This window comes from Labeo rohita, chromosome 2 (assembly GCF_022985175.1).
Source record: "Labeo rohita strain BAU-BD-2019 chromosome 2, IGBB_LRoh.1.0, whole genome shotgun sequence".
Classification (NCBI taxonomy): domain Eukaryota; kingdom Metazoa; phylum Chordata; class Actinopteri; order Cypriniformes; family Cyprinidae; genus Labeo; species Labeo rohita.
The window spans coordinates 8,704,819-8,724,442 of NC_066870.1; the positions used below are offsets into that span (position 1 = coordinate 8,704,819).

Consider the following 19,624-nt stretch of genomic DNA (forward strand, 5'->3'; position numbering starts at 1 on the left):
AACGCCCATTTGCACTGCTTATTGAAAAATTTGTAAAGGTAGTTCATTTCACAACAGTATTTGGTTTACGTCACAAATACATATTATATTTAAAGAGTTAAAAATAAACATGATTACTTTGTTTTGTTTCAGAGTCTCAACAGCAGCATTGGAAACTGTCATGGCAGAAACGGGGTAAGTTAATCAAATTTTATTTAGAAAGCACAACAAAAAACACTAAAAAAAACGTGTATATACACCTATAGATTGCAATTCAATAAAGGGAGAGGACATCAAAAGTTAAAAGTTTGGTTGGAATGGTAGATTTTTAACTTAGATTTAAATTCAGATTCTGATTAATCATATCTGGGGGTGACAGAGACTAATAGTTTTAGCCCAACAATGGAAAGAGCAACCCTCAGCTTTAGTCTGGATCTTGGGACCATCAAAAGTCTTTGCTTAGATGACCTTGGAGATCTAACATGTATTTGGATTCAACAGATCTGGTCAGAGCTTTAAACAAAAAAGTAAAATTTTAAAATCAGTTCTGCAATGGACCAGCAGCCAGTTCAGAAAACATAACACAGGGGAGATATGATCAAATTTCTGGGTGCCAGTTGGGAATCCGGCAGCTGCATTTTGAACCATTTGAAGATGATTGATATTATATTGACTTATTCCAGTATAAAGAGAATTGCAGTAGGCAAGTCAGGATGTACTGTATCAATCTCTTGAACTCTGCAAAAGCTAAATTCTTAGCCTTAGTAATCTGGAAAATAAAAATGGATTTGACTACAGCATCAAGGTTTTACATACAGGAGACCAAATCTCCCGAGTCAAAATCAGAGGTACCTAAAGTGCCTGAAGGCCCAAACACAATAGCCTCTGTTTTGCTCGCATTAAGATGTAGAAAAAATGAAAGAAAATCATGATATCAGACAGACACATGGTTAAAGGACCTTAAGCCTTTTTAGTCATTGTGCTTCAAGGGCAAATGCATTTGGGTGTCATCAGCATAAAAATGAAATGACACCTCATGCTTCATAAAAATAGAATCCAAAGGCGACATATATAATGAGAAAAGGGGCCAAAATCGAGCCCTGAGGAACTTCATCATTTAAAACTTGGAAAAACCACCAAGACAAACCTAAAAAGTCAGACATCAAGACAGTATCACATTGCTAACTAATAACTTGCACAACCAACCAACCAACCAACCAACAAAGATAGATGATAGATTCATCTATAGATAGATAGTTTGCATAGCTGAAGAAACACCCACAATATAAAAATGAAATGTAAGACAAAGGTCTTCTTGTTACGCAACTGTACCCAGCTGTGCTTTTGTAATCTTCTAGCCAGTCACCTATTGATAATTACAGGAATTGAAACCGGTTTAACCATGATGACACTTGCTAAGTAATATGCTTTTATTTTCTCTCAGAATGGTTTCCCAGGAAGGGAGAACAGCTTGGTTCTGCGTTACATTCCAGACCCGACAGAACGCTTTCACGAGGCAGACTTTCAGCCCGCTCCAGGTTGGAATGGTACGAGAACAGTCTGGATGGTGTTTTTTTTTTAAGACTGAGTTTAACATGTTTAAACTGTCTCAGATATTGGGAGACATATTATAATCTTATCTCTTGTAATATTTCCCGAAATACTGAATGAGGATGAAAATGGCATAAAATAGGCACATTTTATTTTATTGTGAAATAAGTACTTCTGTTGCTCATTTTTGGTCTTGCATTCTTGTGGTTTGCTGTTTGTGCTCCTAAGGGAATAGTGACATTTCTATCATTTACTAACCCTAATGTAGTTTCAAAGCTCTTCCAAGGCAAAAGAAGAACATTTGAAGAGTTTTTAAGCCTTTTATATATATAAAAAAATCATTAGGGCCTTTCAGGCTAGTTTTTGCATTGGGAACAGTTCAAACTTTAAAGGGAACTCCAGGTATTGAGACTTGTATGGCTTAATATAACATAAATGATGTCTCTTACTGAAATATGTAATAGAAATTAGTTATTTTAAAAATCCACATTGTTTTTTACATATTTTGGACTATGGGAGCCACCATTATGACATAAATTGGTTGCACTCAGAGAGCTACTGTCGCTACTTGTTGCTATTTCTCGGAATACACAACTTGCGATGGATATAAGCATAGGCCAAATGCAGTACCATCGATTTTACCCCACTAGAAGTATAAACGTCCCGGATATCGAGAGAAATCCATGCTGAGAAATTCCTTATGTGGCTGCGGCGTCATGAGAAGTATCAGCATGTTTACATCCTGCCAGGATGGCATCTAGCGTTTCTCGTCTCTGCCATTTGTAAGCTCTTTAAGTAGCTGTGGTCTACTAAAAGCCTCAAAGGCATCAGGGCTAAAGTGGAGAGGACAAAGACGCAGGTTTAGGAAGTTTTATCCATCTACAGGCGTCTTCCCTTTCTTTTCTCCTCTTCTTATCGCTAGGAAAAGCAGTGAACACATTAAAGGAGAAGTCCACTTCCAAGACAAAGATTCACATATAATGTACTCACCCCATTGTCATCCAAGATGTTCATGTCTTTCTTCAGTCATAAAGAAATTTTTTTTTGAGGGAAACATTTCAGCATTTTTTCTTCATATAATGGACTGATATGGTGCCCTGATTTTGAACTTCCAAAATGCAGTTTAAATGTGGCTTCAAATTATCCCAATGCGGTTGTAAATGATCTCAGCCGAGGAAGAAGGGTCTTATCTAGCAGAACGATGAGCTATTTTCATTTTTAAAAAATACAATTTAAATACCTTTTATTCTCAAATGCTCGTCTTGCCTTGCTCTCGTTGAACTCTGTGTATTCTGGCTCAAGACAGTTAGGATATGTCGGAAAACTCCAATCGTATTTTCTCCCTCAACTTCAAAAATCATTTCAAAATCATCCTACATCACTGCAGAAGTACCAACCCAGTCTTTGCAAAGTGAACATGCAAAGAAGATCAAACACCCTTAACAAAAAAGGTAAAACAGCGATATAGGACGATTTTGAAGTTGAGGGAAAACATAAGATGGGAATTTTTCGACATACCGGAACTGTCATGAACCGGAACAAAAACAGTTTAGGCAGAGTGAGACAAGACGAGCACTTGACATTAAAAAGTATATAAATTGTATTATTTTTATGAAAATAACAGATCGCTACGCTAGATAAGACCCTTCTTTCTCGGCTGGGATCAACTCGGTTTACAACTGCATTTGGGATCGTTTGAAGCCGCAATTAAACTGCATTTTGGAAGTTCAAAATCGGGGCACCATATCAGTCTATTATATGAAGACAAATGCTGAAATGTTCTCCTCAAAAAAACATAATTTCTTTACGACTGAAGAAAGAAAGACATGAACATCTTGAATGACAATGGGACGAGTACATTATATGCTTTGGAAGAGGACTTCTCTAAAAAATAAATACGACCTCACAATGTGTCAATCACATTTACGCATTGCCTCCGAAACTTTCGCTTTCGTCAGTCATAAAAAAGTTTGGATCAGGTTCAATTTTCTGCGTTTTCGCATCCATAGCAAAAATTTTGATAGGAAAGGATGACAAATATGAAAAATAAATGAAAACGCATACGAAAATTCTTTCATGGGTTTTCTACTACATATTTCAGTAAGAGACATTATTAACATTATATTAAGCCGTACAAGTCTTAATATCCAGGATTATTTTATATCCAGTCTCTTTTCACTAAAAACACTTCTAATTTAGCTTTCAAATCTCAGAATATTCTAATCTGGCCCATTTTAAAGAGTTACATTTTTCAAAATATATAATGAAGTCATACAAGGTTGTGTGACCCCAAAGGGATATGGTGATATGAAATATTTGCGTTAATCTTTGCATTTGTTTGCAACGCTGTTGCATTCCCTTAAAAAAGTTTTGCGTTTCCCACAAAACGTTTCGTTTGTTTGCAAAAGTTCTGCATTCCTCCTAGAAACTTTGTGTTCGTCCACAAACGCAAACTTTTGTGAACAAACCATTTTTTGGGGGAGCACAACATTTTTGCAAGGAAACACAATGTTTCTCAGGGAAATGTAAATGTTATGCAAGCAAACACAACATTTCCATGGAGGATGCAAAAGTTTTGCAAGTGAACACAAAGTTTCTCAGCTGCTCACAAACTTTCTCAAGCAAACATAAAGTCATTAGGCGCTAGCAAAATTTTTCTCAAGGGAGCGTAAAGGTGTTGCAAGAGAAAAATGCAAAAGCCTTGGGATATAATTTTTCTTTCTATCTCATTCTTTTTCATCACCACATCCCTGCATAGGCCTGTGTGGATTTGGATTGTATGAGAGTAATTAAATGATTTTAGGTGTCAATAGCTTTAATAAATGTTAATACCCTCAGGGTGTTTTAATAAACTTCAAATTAAACTAATTGATAGAATAAAATATTTAACCCCACATTGTCCTCTTTCCCAGAATATATCAACCAGAATGAATCACTGATGTCCAGCATGACCAACCCAATATACCAACACCCCGGACCCCCTCGCACACTTCCGCACTCTTCATCAGCACTGGACGAAACTGAGGAAGAGTACCTGAACTGTTTTAAGAGCCCCGCCACTCCTGCTGCCGCCCCACCCGAGTATCTGAACACGTCCCACACGCGGCTCCTCTCCAGCCAGCCGTTCTTCAGCGTACAGGGCTTCAACCCCCAGAACAGCATGGACAACCCAGACTACCAGCAGGACTTCTGCCCCCTGGAGCTCAAAACACACACCAACGGCCACTTGCCGGCTGCGGAAAACGCAGAATACATGGGCCTGGAAGTGCACTAGCACATTACGGAGAAGAGCAACTGTTAAAATGAGCCACTTTGTAGTAGATAAAGATGAAAGGACATCTATTTATAGTGGATACGCAGGCAAACATTTTGCCGAGTTGTCAGACACGTATGCCTGCCGTCAAGGACAGAACAAGCTTTTCATAAACTGGGCTACCTTTCAAATATGCTTGTTTTGTTCTCAGCTAGAGTATCTAGGTTGGATCGAACAACTGTGGCTCTCTTCAAATGTCGCAAGTGACTATGAATGACAATAGGATATGAATCCCATGTCGACGCCAGTACGATCATGCTGGTGTATTGAAATGGCATATCATGAAACAAGCTTGTTGACACACATGTAAAGACTGCTTTTAAGTAATCTGGTTTCAGTCAAAGTAATGATGTTTTAAATGAGCAAGCAAATTACACCATTGTACTGTGCCCAGTAGTGTCTGTAATTATAAAACTTAGTTTTAAAGATAGAGTTGCACCAAAAAGTATTTGAACACTTGAGTCACATTAAAAAATGTGGAATTTCATTGCTTCAGATGCAAAATATTAAACTAAGTGACATCTGCCAACAACAACAACAACAAAAAGTGTTAATAAGCATGTTCCACAAAGTTTTTTGTCTTCATTTTGAATAACACACACTATCTTTCAAAAGTTTGGAGCCGGTAAGATATTTTTCAAAAAAATTAATAATTTTAGTCAGCAAAGATTACATTGATCAAAAATGACAGTTATGACTGTAACATAGTTACAAAAAAAGTACATTTTAAATAAATGTTCTTTTGAACTTTCAATAAAGAATCCTGTCAAAGTTCCCACAAAAATATTATGCAGCAAAAACAGTTTTCAACACTGAAAAGACATAATAAGAAATGTTCGATCACCAAATCAACATATTAGAATGATTTCTGAAGGATTATGTAACACTGAAGTAATGGCTGCTGAAGGAATGAATTACATTACAAAACAGTTATTTGAAATTCTAACAATATTTTACAATATTAAATCAAATAAATGCAGCCTTGGTGAGCCTTATTTCAAAAACACTGAACAAATATTAGACCCCAAACATTTGAAAAGTGTATCTACTGCTACTATATTAAAAACTTGACTAAGATGTGTTTGTTATATGTTTTTGTACATTAAATGCCCTTTGTTTTATTTGTGATATTGTATTGGCTAATGATAAGCCATTTGTACATTTTTTTAATAGTGGCTCGAGTGTCCAGATACTTTTCAGGAATACTATGTACCTTAAGCTGAACTCAGAGGTTGTTTAATTCCTCTCTGCTGTGAATGAAAGTCAAATTTGAGTTACATTTTGAGATTTAACTACTATGTTTTTGCTGGAAATGTTGGCTGTGTGGACAGGGCTGTGACTATGATCAATATATGAATAGATTCAGCTTCATCCAAAGGCCAACATATGACTGGTACTTGTACAGAACTGTAATATATGGCTGACATTTGTATTATTGTATCTAACAGAATATTTTATCCTGTCATAAAAAACACATATGGGGTCACTCATATATTCCAGTTTCTGTTTGTCCGTTCATGTATTTTCACCCTCCTGTATCTTGCTTGACTTTTGTAATAGTAACTCAATCAATCTGACACATATCTCCCAGACAGAACATATCTTGATCTCTGTGTTGCACAAAACAAAGTAATGTGCTTGGATATCTTAAACTGACTAGCCTTTTTGCTTTGATCATTCCTTTGAAAATTTGCAGTTGCTCTTAAAATATGGTGACAATGCTCTTTCTTGTCTTTTGTTATATATTCAATAAAGATTTGTTTTATAAGAGTTAGGCTACATCCTTGTTAACAGCGTGTGACAATCAGTTTAATCAGGGCTAATTTCATCAAAGCTGCTTTAATCATTAATTCTAATCAATAGTAATGATTGAACCAACAATTATGCATATCACCCACTTTTGTGATCACAAATGTATGGACAAGATACAACGAACAAGAACCAATGTTTTGGTGGCTTAACCCCAGCTTTTTCTCTGAATGTTCTTTTTTTTCTTGGTTATACAAACTTTAAGGGATCATTCACTTTTATAATTTTTTAAAAAATTATAGGATTGTTACTTTTGAATGTTCTATAACAAATAGTAGCCTAACATTTGAAAAATGTAAGTCACACGTTCAATCAAATCGTTTCAGAAAAAAAGTTACAAACAATGTTGTTATGCTAATGTTTTCAGAACGTTATTATATATTCAGAACGTTATTAAAAAAAACAGACAGCTTTAAATAAACATATTAACATGTTTGTTCGTAACTTTGAAAAAAAAAAAAACCTGCCAGAATATCCCGTTAGCTGGGAAGACGTTACACTGACAGGAAGTTCATTGTACAGAAGGGGGGAAATTAAATGGTAACTTCAAAAAAATAGAATTCGTCATGAGCGTCAGCTAATAGTTTATTTAAAATATTAAAATACAATTTTAGTGGATCTCAAGTTGTCTATTACTTTATCACATAATTTCAAAACGAAAAAGGCTTGGCTCATGAATATTAATGTGATCAATCACGCGTCCAGTCGTAACATTAGCCTTTCAGCAAATCAACTGACCCTGCTTGGCGAACGTCACGTTCCTAATTAATATTCATGAGCCGCGCTGTCGCCATATTAGGTGCAGTCCTCTGATTCAGCCGTTAGATGTCATCAAGAGCCTTTGAGTCTTTCAACGGCTCTGCGTTAAACCAGCCTTTGTACTGTGTTATACACGCTAGCGTCGCTAGGCCGGTAGGTGGCAGCAACTCTGAATCCCACGGATATCCAGTCAGAGAAAGGCAGGAGTGTGTTTGGTAACAGGAAATAAGAAAGCTTCAACACAACAGATGAGAGTTACTCTAGAGAAGAGCTGTGGAGTCAGAGGAGCGATGCTTCTGCTGGGGAGAAAACAGCTTTTCTGTCTTTTATGGGCCGTAATTTTATTATCACAGTGGGTAAGTGTGGCGATACTTTGGTATTAACTAACGTTAATGTACGTATCTCTTTGTAGCCTAGCACAAACTTCAGCCATCCTGACAGTTTCAAGAGTTGTCAGATCACGTCTGTTCAAATTCCTTAGGCGTTTATGTGTATTTTCGAAATCAAAAGGCTTGGTTTTATAAGCACGTCATGTATCTCATGTCGTTATAAGAGTGAAACGGGCTCTTTTCTTCTTGTTTAACTGCAGTCAGAGGTTATAGACAGAGGAAATATAATTTGCTACATCATGTGAATCATCTGTCAGTCTTTGCTGATTTATATAGCAGCACATGATCTAACATGCAAGATCAGCTTTTAGTTCACCTAAAACCGCTGTTATGGTGTTTTGAAAGGATAGAAAGAGCGCTTTCTGTTAAGCTGCTTTGCGTTGGGATGAGTCAAACGTGCCTTTGCGTTACGACACACTGGATGACTCCCAAAACCTAATGAGATGCCTGTCTGGGCAGCTTTGTTTTGGGGCGCGTTCAGTTTTCGAATGTGGTATTTAGGTGTGTGATGGGAAAAAAGCTGTTTAGGTTGGTAGCTGTCTAGGTTCTGAGATACAACAACGCTTCCATGTTAACTAAAAATAGATGCAGAAAGGGGTTTATCCGTTTAAGGTCATGTACTTTTGCTTTTATTTAATTTTTTTCCTCAATAAAACATGATTCATTTTAATTTAGTTGGACTGCTATTTGAGACTTAGTCTAAATTTAATCTCGTGTTGTTTAAAATGTCGCATCTTCTAACACGTGTAGTTGCTGTTTGGTCCAGTTCTTTGTTTCATGTCTAATTTAAAACCTTTCATCGAACTTAATCGAAGTTAATTTTTCTCTCTCATGTATTGGTCTTTTGACTCAAATGAATGACCGTGAGTCAGAATATTATGATAGCTTACTTCTATTTAAGTAACCTGACACACACATCACAAGTGTTTGGTAACCAAGTGATTCTAGCTGAGCTAATTTGTTTGGCCTTCCTATTTCTGACCGCATAAATATCAAAGAATAACTTTAGCTTTCTAATTGTTTTTCACTTTGTAATGCTTTGCAGTTTGTGAAACTGTTTTCACTTCTTATCTAAAGTAAGTACTGAAAGTCTGGTACTAAAAATAAGCAGTGGCTCAGGAAAACATAACTACTCTCAAAGTTCAGACAGAAGATTTGTTTGGACTGGACACTGATTCCTGGACACTGAGACAGAATGACAAGTTATAACACTGGGGGGAAAAATAAGAAAAAAAAAAAAAAAAGAAGTTAAGTTAGGGTATCAAAGAGTAATGTTATATGAATCTGTTCCACGTGTTCAGAGGTGTTTACTGATATTGGGTGCAGTGTCCCACTTCTCTTATTGTCCCTCATTGGGTCAAAATGATCAGTTTTTCTTGTATGTCAAAAATCATTAGGATATTAAGTAAACATCATGTTCTGTGAAGATACTTTGTACATTTCCTATCATAAATATATCAAAACTTAATTTGTGATTAGTAATATGCATTGCTAAGGGACAACTTTGGACAACTTAAAGGCGATTTTCTCAGATTCCAGATCGTAACAAACCATACATCAATGGAAAGCTTATTTATTCACCTTTCAGACGTACAGATGATGTACATCTTAATTTCATTAAATTGACCCTTATGACTGGTTTTGTACTTCAGGGTCACAAATGTTGAGAAGCCTAGCTTGAATTATTGAACAAATTAAGACAACAGCATAGTTTCAAACTGATTTTCACCTCATGCTTCAGTCGATACCAGTTTGCGTGCTCCTATGTTTGACAAGACTGTGAAAATATGGCATGTGGACTTGTTTTTGTCTTTGACTCAAATGCACTGGTCTCTGCTACAAGACTGTATATTTTTCATCTGTTAAATCGTCAGAACCATTAGATTCACATTCAGCATTCATTCACTTATTGAAAATTGTTTTAAAAATAAATAAAAAATAATGCTATAATATGAATATATATTAATAGCCAATTTGTGTTACTTCTTAACACTGTTAGCTGAAAATATTTGAAAATGGAATACATATGTTATCAAGAAGTTCTTATAGATTTCAGAGCACCTCAAAATCAGCCATACTTTTTTTTTTTTTTTTTTTTTTTTTTTTTTTTTGATTATTTAACTAATCATCCTGACCGATATATCAGTTTGTTATTAGTGGTTAGACAAGTAAAGTACATGAAATTTAGCAGTGACCTGAATTAAAGATGTTAGGAACTGACTAATCCAACAGTGGCACTTTTTATGTAAGGGATGACTAATGACAACGAGGAGGGTAGGTTCACTCTGTTATGTTTCCTATGTTTCCTGTTTCAGTCTTTATTCCCAGGCAGTTGCTCTAATAGTATGATCAGGTTTCTAGTACAGAGGTAAAATCAAATATTATTTGAGTTGTATGTGGTGTTGCAGGTTTTCAGAGATCTTTGTTTAGTCACCCTTTAATTTAAGGCCCAATTGTCCCTATTAACTATTTACTATGACTTTTGCATGAGTTAACTCCTAATTTGCTGTTTATTAATAGTTAGTAAGGTAGTTGTTAAGTTTAGGTATTAGGTAGGATTAAGGGATCTAAAATATGGTCATGCAGGATAAGGCAGTAACATGTACTTTATAAGTGCTAATAAACAGCCAATATGACAGTAATATGCATGCTAATAAACAACTGGTAAATAAAGTGTTACCCTTTGTATTGTAAGGGATTTCTAATATGGATGATCAGGGCATTGTTCAGGGCATTTATCAGGTCCAGCCTACTCATAGTTTTCTTGTCAATAAATGAGTCATAACTTTGCCCTTGTTTTCGAGCACAACAAACCGAACGGGAAAAGGGAATTGTAAAAATGATGACTTGGCTGTCCCAAAGTTTCCTGTGTAAGAGATGGCACAGCCCTCAGTCACATGCACAGTCACGCTCTTTTGTTTCCGGATGAGTGAAGACTGTTCAGCACAACAAAAGCTTGACAGTTACTCAACCTAAATGCAGATCCTTGACCTTTGTAACACTTTGTACGCATTTACGCTTTGTTTACCATTTAAAAAAATCAAACTGCTGTTGATCTTAAACACAGTACATCATAGTTGAATTTGATTGCATCGAATTGGGAGACAGGGTTCTTCTGAATGCAGCACATGTGTCTGTGAATTCAGGTCACATGACTGCAAAAGTGATGAAATGGCTGAGGAATGTACACTTCTCTGGTTTCGCATGAAACGCATTCTGGATAAGTGACGTCGTAACTTGTCACAACGTGTTTTGAGGCATTTTTATTTCTCCAGGAAATTAAGTGTAATGTTTTGTGGAGGACAACATAGTCCGTTGTCTTGGAAGTAACCCCCATAAATGAAACTGAAAAAGAGAAGGAACCTGATTTTGAGGAACATTTCATTTTTAAACCTATATCTTGCCGAACAGATGTTCAGAGCTGAGAGAAGATTGTGATCTGAAAGATTACAGTTTTTTTTTTTTTTAAATACAATAGTAAGAACACCATTTTTTTTTTAAATAACTTCGCTCACTTTTTCCAAACTATTTACACTTTAAAACAATTTAAAACAGTGACTTTAACATTAATAACAGGTAGCATTATACCGTGTTATCATTTATAAAATTTCTTTACTTTCTGCTTTCTGCTGTTTGGAACTTACTGCTCTATATGTTACGTGGTCCATATTTACATTACAGTGCAAAATTAAGTCGTACTCTATTGATAATGCAATGTAATTGTTTTCGAGTGTTTCATTTTGTTAAATTTTGGTATATATTTCAATACATTATATTGCCAAGTTTTAAACTTTTAAAATGTTTGACAGTTTTGAAAAAAAGTTTTGATAGTGTTATGTCTCAGTGTGAAGACAAAATTCATGTAGTTTGAAAGATGTAGTCATTCTGTGCCAAAGCAATGGAAAATGATCCATAGTTTCCCCATATAGACTGCTGTTGTGCTCACTTTGTGAATAATTCTTCCCAATGTTTTTTTTTCATGTCCACTCAGGTGCATGGCCAGCACTGTATCTGGTATGGTGAATGTGGTAATTCCACTGCTGTTCAAGAGAAGAAGTTAAACTGCAATTATACAGGCCCACCTATACCTTTAGTTGATGAAGAAGGACAGGGCCTGCTACAGGTAAGAGAACATACCCTTTTAGAACCACTAGTCTGCTGGTAGTGTTTCGATAAGAGATTTCCGTTTAAATGAATTCTGTCATTACTGACTCACCCTGATGTTGTTCCAAGCCTTTCAAAAAAAAACCCTTTAACATTAGTACGCTTTGACCTTTGAACAAGGGATTCTTTCTGTTATCGCACATGTCAAACCTCACAGTGACAAATACTCCAGGCAGTAAGAGATGTGAATCAGCAGTTGAAGAATTCAATATGAGCAGACACTGTTCAGTCACGGGTGATCGTCACGCTTTGCATTTCCTGTACTTCAAATCTTAGGAACCCATAAAGCCTTATAGAGTACAGTGCGTAACAGTGGTCGTGTTACTTCCCCTTACATGCATATACAATGAAAATTGGATTTTAGAGTTTAGCCCCTATTATGGATTATATATCGGTTCATATTTTGGTTTTGACATGCATGCAAGGTCAAAAACACTTTCATTGTCTTATGGATTTATTTTTGCCTTGTTTGCTTAATGACTCCAAAACGGTTCGCTCAACGATTCATTTTTCCAGACTCCTCCTTTGTGTGACACTAATCTGCGGTGATTGGCCCGATGGCCCAGTCTGCAATGATTGGTCTACTGCATGCAGCGAGGTCCAAAACGGAATGCCCATTACCATTACATTAAACACCCAAACAGCCATGGTATATGCGTTAGCCCAACGCAGAAATGTATTGATAAAGCACTGCAGTTTGTACACCAGCATATTGCTCTATTCTTTATCAGAACTCCAAGTAATAACAACGACGAACATTTACTATTCATTGACACATTTCTAGACAATTGTGAGCGAACAGATACTGCTGTTAGCCTTTTAGCCAGAGACCTACAAGCTGTGCGGACCAAACACAACACGCACAACTAAATATGTATTTTGCATGCTACAGAGTACATGAGAACAACAATTTTTAAAGGATTATGCCACTTTCAGAATAAACATTTCCTGATCATTTACTCACCCCCATGTCATCCAAGACATTCATGTTTTTCTTCAGTCGCAAAGAAATTATGTTTTTTTTTTTTTGAGGAAAACATTCCAGGATTTTTCTCCATATAGTGGACTTCAATGGTGCTCAATGGATTGAAGGTAAAAATGTAGTTTCAGTGCAGCTTCAAAGGGCTCCCAGCCGAGAATAAGGGTCTTATCTAGCCAAACGGTCAGTAATTTTCTTAAAAAAAAGTAGTATTTATACACTGTTTAACTGCAAAAGCTTGTCTTGTCTAGGGCTGTGCGTTTGAAATCGTATCGAAATCGCGATGTGAATATGCGCGATTTCTAAATCGCCTTACAGCACGATTTTTTGCACGCTTTCATTTTTCAACACGCTCCCGACTTTTCCCGCAGTATGCTATTTGAACCAATCACAACGCAGCGCGCCTAAACAGAGCGCGAGAACAGGAGACTGAGCTTAACGACAAATAGGCTGCAGAGACAGGGATGATGAGTTCAGCACAGGAGGACTTGGTGCCCAAAAAAAAGTCAACATCTGTGGTGTGGGATGACTTTGGATACAGGAAAGATGATGTATCACAGAGCCAGGTAATTTGTAAGACCTGTCAGTTTGTTGTTGCGGCGAAACAGGGTAACACAACAAACCTATTTCAACACCTGAGGCATCGTCACAAAGAGGTCTATGACTTATGCATGGCAAAAAATCCGTGGACACGGAGAAAAGTACACCCCAAACACGTTCGGAACCAGGTGATCAAAAATCAATATTGCAGGCATTTGCGAGCTGCACACCAAATTAAAAAAGTTCAAAAAGGCACAAACAAATTACCGACGCCGTCAGATATCATTTGTGCAAAGATATAATGCCAGCAAATGTCGTCAGTAAAGCCGGCTTCCAAAAAATGATACAGACTCTTGATAAGAGATACCAACTGCCATCGCGACGTTATTTTTCAAGAGTCGCCATCCCTGAAATGTATTCCAAACGCAAAGCCAGTGTCGAGCTGGAGTTAAAAGACGTGAAATACTACGCAACTACTTCAGATATGTGGTCAAGCAGAACATCAGAGCCTTACTTGAGTTTGACGGTGCACTTTATTAATGATGAGTTTGAAATCAAAAGCCGATGCCTGCAAACGGCATATTTTCCCGATGATCACACGGGAGAAAATCTGTCTCTCTCACACACACACACAAACGCACACATGCACGCACATACACACACACACACACACATTTACTTTTTGCCATAGGTCTGTTCTAGAGACATTTTGTTACACCTTTACTAGGTGATTTTTTTTTTTTTTTGCTTTATGTCTGTTTTAGAGACATGTTACAGGTCTTTGATAAAGATCTAATTGTTTTCCTTTGGAAAAATGTTTCATATTCACACTGTAAAACATGTCTGTGTGTGTCAAAATCGTGATTAAAATCAAAATCGCAATATTGTTCAAGAAAATCATGATAGGTTTCTTTTGTCCATATCGCACAGCCCTAGTCTTGTCTAGCTCTGCGATGCACATCCGTACTCTGTGCAGTCTGGTTCGAAACATCGCTGTTTTACCTTTTTTTTTGTAAAGGGTGTTTGACCCTCCTTGCACATTCACTTTGTAAACACTGGGTCAGTACTTCTGTAGCGATGTAGGATGATTTTGAAGTTGGAGGAGAAAATAGGAGTTTTCCGACATACCCTAACTGGACACTGGGTCAAGTTTTCCAGAGTCTGCATGTGCAACAAGTGGGCAGGCAGTATACTAATGTTTCATGTTGACGTTGAGATTCGTTTTAACCCAACTCATTTCAATGATTCAGAGTCGACTTTTCTTTTGAGAGACAATAACTTTATACACAGTGCACTTTCAGATTTAAAACTTTGCAAGACCATTTCATTTACTTGCATGAAAGGTAATTTTCAAAAATTTGTGTGACCTCTCACACTGTTTGCAGGAGCTATGCCCAGGACTGGTTTATGGGGACAATGAAGTTTGCTGTGACACTCAACAGCTCAGGACGTTGAAAAACAATATTCAGCTCCCCCTTCAGTACCTATCCAGGTATGACTGATATGCATCTATAAAGATACATATAGATAGTTGTGTGGCATAAGGACCTTGACCCATTATTGAGACTCTAGCAGGTTATTTATTAATCCATGTCACGTTTTCAGTTGAAACCAAATAACATGTACTTGTCTGACACAGCTTACATTGGAAGCATTGCCTGGTTTATGGCAGTAATATGATATGCACTTCATAAAAGCTCTAAGTTGTTTCTGTTTTTGTGTGTCAGGTGTCCAGCATGTTTCTTCAACTTCATGACCCTGTTTTGCGAGCTTACCTGCAGTCCCAGACAGAGTGATTTCGTCAATTCCACAAAGTTCACTGAATTTAACAAAACCGAAAGTAATGTGGATGAGGTGTCGTACTATATCACCCAGACCTTTGCCAATGGTGAGGAACAGTGGTTAGAGGGAAAGATCACAAGATTACTGATTCTTAAGATACTTAATTCAGAACATCATTGATTTAAGAAATGCATTGATTTGAAATATTTCTTGGTAATAGGGATTTATTAACCCTAATATTTGTAATAATATCCCCTAATTTTACTACTAATAATAGTATGTATAATTTATTATTATATGGTACTGATGAATTACTAACTTATTGTGGACACAACTATTTTATTATTAATATTATTATTATTATTATTATTATTATTATTATTATTATTGTTAGTTAGTTAGTAAGTTTGTTAGTTAATATTGATAGGCTTGTGTTTTTATATATATATTATTATTTATTTATTTATTTTTATTGTTCTGATTTGTCCAGTTTTAAAAGACTTGTTTCCACTTCAAAGCATGCTGTTTTCACTTTGGTTTTCAGTTCCTGCTTGCTGATGAAAGAAACCTCATTCCAGCACCAATGCTTTGACTTTCATAAACTTTTTCCTTACTCCAGGCAGAATTTATTATAATATGTTATTGATTAATTACTAACTTATTGTGGACACAGCTATTTTTATTATTATTTTATTTTTATTTTTTTTGTATTGATAGACTTGTATTTAGGTATATATAATATATCGGTGGTAGTTATTTTTGTTGTTGTTATTTATTTATTTATTTATTTGTTTATTTATTTATTTTGTATTGTTCTGATTTAACCAGTTTTAAAAACGGGTTATATCAGCACTCGTTTCCACTTCAAAGCATTCAGTTTTTTTACTTTGGTTTTCTGTTCCTGCTTGCTTATGAAAGAAACCTCATTGCAGCACCAAAGCTTTGGCTTTCATAAGCTTTTCCCTTACCTCAGGCAAAAATACTTAACTCTGCATTTGCTCTGCAGTGTTTGCATATACTGGTCTGGAACACCATGAACCCAGACAAGTGAAGTGATACAAGTGTCCCAGTACTCTTATATTGCTTCTACCTTATTCTAAAGCTAATCAAATTAGAGGACTGTAATTAACTGTTGTATTAAAATACTGTAGCAAAAGTAACAGTCATTTCTTTTATGTCTTTCTGCAGCCATGTATAATGCCTGCAAGGATGTTCAAGCCCCCTCCACCAATATCAAAGCCCTCAGTCTGTTATGTGGGAGAGACGCTAGTGAGTGCACTCCCAACAACTGGATCCAGTACTTGTTCGATATCCACAATGGCCAAGTCCCCTTCGCGATTGACCCGCAATTCTCAGGTATGCACACACACTTTTAGAATCACGAGACACTTTACTGAGTTTGAGCTCATAAAACTTAAAAAAAAAATTGTTTCTTGTAATCCACTCATTTTTTTTGCTTTCATACTCTCATAATGTGTCCCAAAAATCTGCTTAGTGTACACGACAGCATATAAAGATTTTTGACATTTGATTTCAGTGCTGCGAGTATGTGATATGGGTCTTAAAATATTTGGTCTTCGCAGATGTACCCACCGCAGGCATGACTCCAATGAACAACGTGACGTTTAACTGTACACAGTCTCTGGAAGATGGGTCAGGGCCCTGCTCGTGTCAGGACTGCACTGGAGCGTGTGGCCCCACACCCGTGGCCCCCCCCCAATCCTTCCACCCTGGACCATCCTCGGCCAGGACGCCATGACCGTCATCATGTGGTGTTCTTATGTAGGCTTCCTTATCGTCTTCTTTGGAGTCGTGCTAGCGGCATGGTGTTACAGGTAACTGACGTAAACATGCACTAACCATTCAAATTAGTCAAATTAGAGAATTGTGAGAGAAAGTTCCTTGAATCATTATGTGACATTGCAGAATGGGTTTATTTGCACAGTAAATTGCATAATGTATTTTTCCATGCACAAGCTGTTGTAGATATTTATATATATATATATATATATATATATATATATATTTATATATATATATATTATATATAGTAAATGTGCTTTATAAGTACTAATAAATAGGCAATATGTTATAAATAGGCATGCTAATAGGCTAGTTTTACTGGTGAGAATTGTTCCCTATACAAATCCTCCAGTTTTTCGCGATTTCGCGATCACTGAATCCAACGCGAAATCAGCAACATGTCGCATTTTTTTGTGATCCTACATCATTTGCCATTTCACTGCAAAATAATAGCAAAAATTAAGGTCTTACAAAAAAAAACACTGAATTATAAGTATTAACTGAAATATACCAAATGTGAATGAAACTGTAATGTATTATTTTCAAGATACAGATCTGCGCATGTGATTGATGTGTGTGAAACAGTGAACACAACTTTTCGTCTGCCTTTGGACCAGCAAAGCAATTTCCCTGAAGCATTGGCTCTGATCTATCATATAGCCTATTAGGGCAGTCGATCCATCATACGTACAGACCAGGTCAAGACCCCACCGTTCAGCATGTGATTAGCAGATTAATTTGCCAATTTACACGTTCTAGCTATTTAAAACCACAAGAAGAAGAAACAAAACAGAAATTTATTTGTTACTTATAAGCTGTTCTTGCATACGCCCGAAGCGTGCACAAGCACAGAGATGTGTTTCAGACAGCGCGGCATACCAAGTTGATTCCTCTTTCACGTCTCCCTGCGTTTAAGATACATACGCATGGAGGTTTGCATTTACGTCGCAATATTGGAAGTGTTTCTGTTTTAAACCATGAAGGTGATCCAATGGATATCAAACTATGCGCAATAGTTATGCTGGTGAACGTCTTAACTTCAGTCTTTACTTCAATTCACTGTGCTGAAAGTAAAAAAAAAAAAAAAATTTTTAACGCTGCATTCATGGTGCATATTCTCTTAGAGACAAATCTACTTCAGAATAAGCTAATAACGGTAACTATCTAATAGTCTTAATAATTTTAATTTCAGGCTTATAATCCCCCCAATCCGCGAGAATATTTTCGAACTGTAACCGGTCCGTGGTGTTAAAAAGGTTGGAAACCCCTGCTGTAACCCTACTGTAGTTTCTTAAAATTCATGAAACAACAGTAGCAGCAGCAGCAGCAAAAATAATTTATCTACATTTATATTGTACTTATTTGTCCTGTTGTCATTTGTTTCTTAGCAAAATAAACAAACATCATACATTTAGTTTGTTCTTTGTGTCATGTAAGACCATTGTGAATCTAACGTGATACAATCTGGTAAATGTGCTACCGTAATTATTAAAAAAACATTGCAAATTTTACACAAATATTTGGAAATTACCACCACAAAATCAGACATTTGGATTGCAAAATCCTGGAGGGACTGCCCATACTAAAGTGTTAGCAACAATACAGTTGAGATGAAAAGTTTATATCCCCCTTTCAGAATCATTAAAAATGTTAATTATTTTACCAAAATAAGAAGGATCATACAAAATGAATGTTGTTGTTTATTTAGTACTGGCCTGAATAAGATATTTCATATAAAAGATGTTTACATATAGTCCACAGGAGAAAATATTAGCTGAATTTATAAATGAATCCCCTTGATTCTTAATACTATGTTGTTACCTAAATGATCCACAGCTGTTTTTTTTTGGTTTAGTGATAGTTCTTCATGAGTCCCTTGTTTGTCCTGAACAGTTAAACTGTCTTATTTCAAAATGTATTATTCAGGTCAGTACTAATACAATAACATTCCTATTATTTTGGTAAAATAATTCACATTTTAATGATTCTGAAAGGGGGATGTAAACTTTTGACCTCAACTCTATATATACAACTAATATGTATGTATGTATGTATGTATGTATGTGTTTTTAATCTCACTACAGGAGGAGGATGGTCACATCTGAATATGGCCCAATTCTTGATAGCAACCAGCCCCTCTCCCTAAACTCAGATGGCACAAATTTTGTCGGTAAGTACTTTTTTTTTTTTTTTACCCCCTCCCATAATGTGTGTGTGTTTTTAAACACTCTTTAATTATATTGGTAGCAGATGAGAGCATGGGTGTTCTTCAAATCATGGTTCTTGTTGGTGTTCGAAAAATCTCAAAATGTCTTAAATTCAGTATTATCAAATTTAAAGTTTTAAAATGTCTTAAATATGCCAAATGTTATAACAAAAGTCTTAATTGTCAAAAAAGGTTTTAAGTTTGGAGATGGTTCCAGATATACTGTTGAATTATATGAAAATGTTTGTTATTATGTTTGGACTTTGATATGCCTGATTGTAAAAGTGCATTTTATTACCCTAATTTTTCAGAATGAGCAGCAGGGACACTTGACACACAGAAATTTTAAA

General features: G+C 36.1%; 2 protein-coding genes across 2 annotated transcripts in view; both read left to right on the top strand.

The window, feature by feature from the left end:
- Positions 1 to 6,613, top strand: part of egfra (epidermal growth factor receptor a (erythroblastic leukemia viral (v-erb-b) oncogene homolog, avian)) — a 68,841-nt gene extending 62,228 nt beyond the window's left edge. Inside the window, exons 26-28 of the mRNA XM_051127883.1 lie at positions 133 to 174; positions 1,424 to 1,526; positions 4,443 to 6,613. Coding sequence (XP_050983840.1) covers positions 133 to 174; positions 1,424 to 1,526; positions 4,443 to 4,804 — 507 coding nt within the window. The 3' untranslated portion in view covers positions 4,805 to 6,613. The remainder of the gene's footprint in view (positions 1 to 132; positions 175 to 1,423; positions 1,527 to 4,442) is intronic.
- Positions 6,614 to 7,503: 890 nt separating this feature from the next.
- The window catches only part of npc1 (Niemann-Pick disease, type C1), a 31,889-nt gene continuing 19,768 nt past the window's right edge, over positions 7,504 to 19,624 (top strand). The window contains 8 exon segments of the mRNA XM_051128949.1: positions 7,504 to 7,767; positions 11,792 to 11,923; positions 14,869 to 14,975; positions 15,211 to 15,371; positions 16,454 to 16,621; positions 16,849 to 16,973; positions 16,976 to 17,100; positions 19,153 to 19,238. Of these exon segments, the coding sequence (XP_050984906.1) occupies positions 7,660 to 7,767; positions 11,792 to 11,923; positions 14,869 to 14,975; positions 15,211 to 15,371; positions 16,454 to 16,621; positions 16,849 to 16,973; positions 16,976 to 17,100; positions 19,153 to 19,238 (1,012 nt within the window). The 5' untranslated portion in view covers positions 7,504 to 7,659.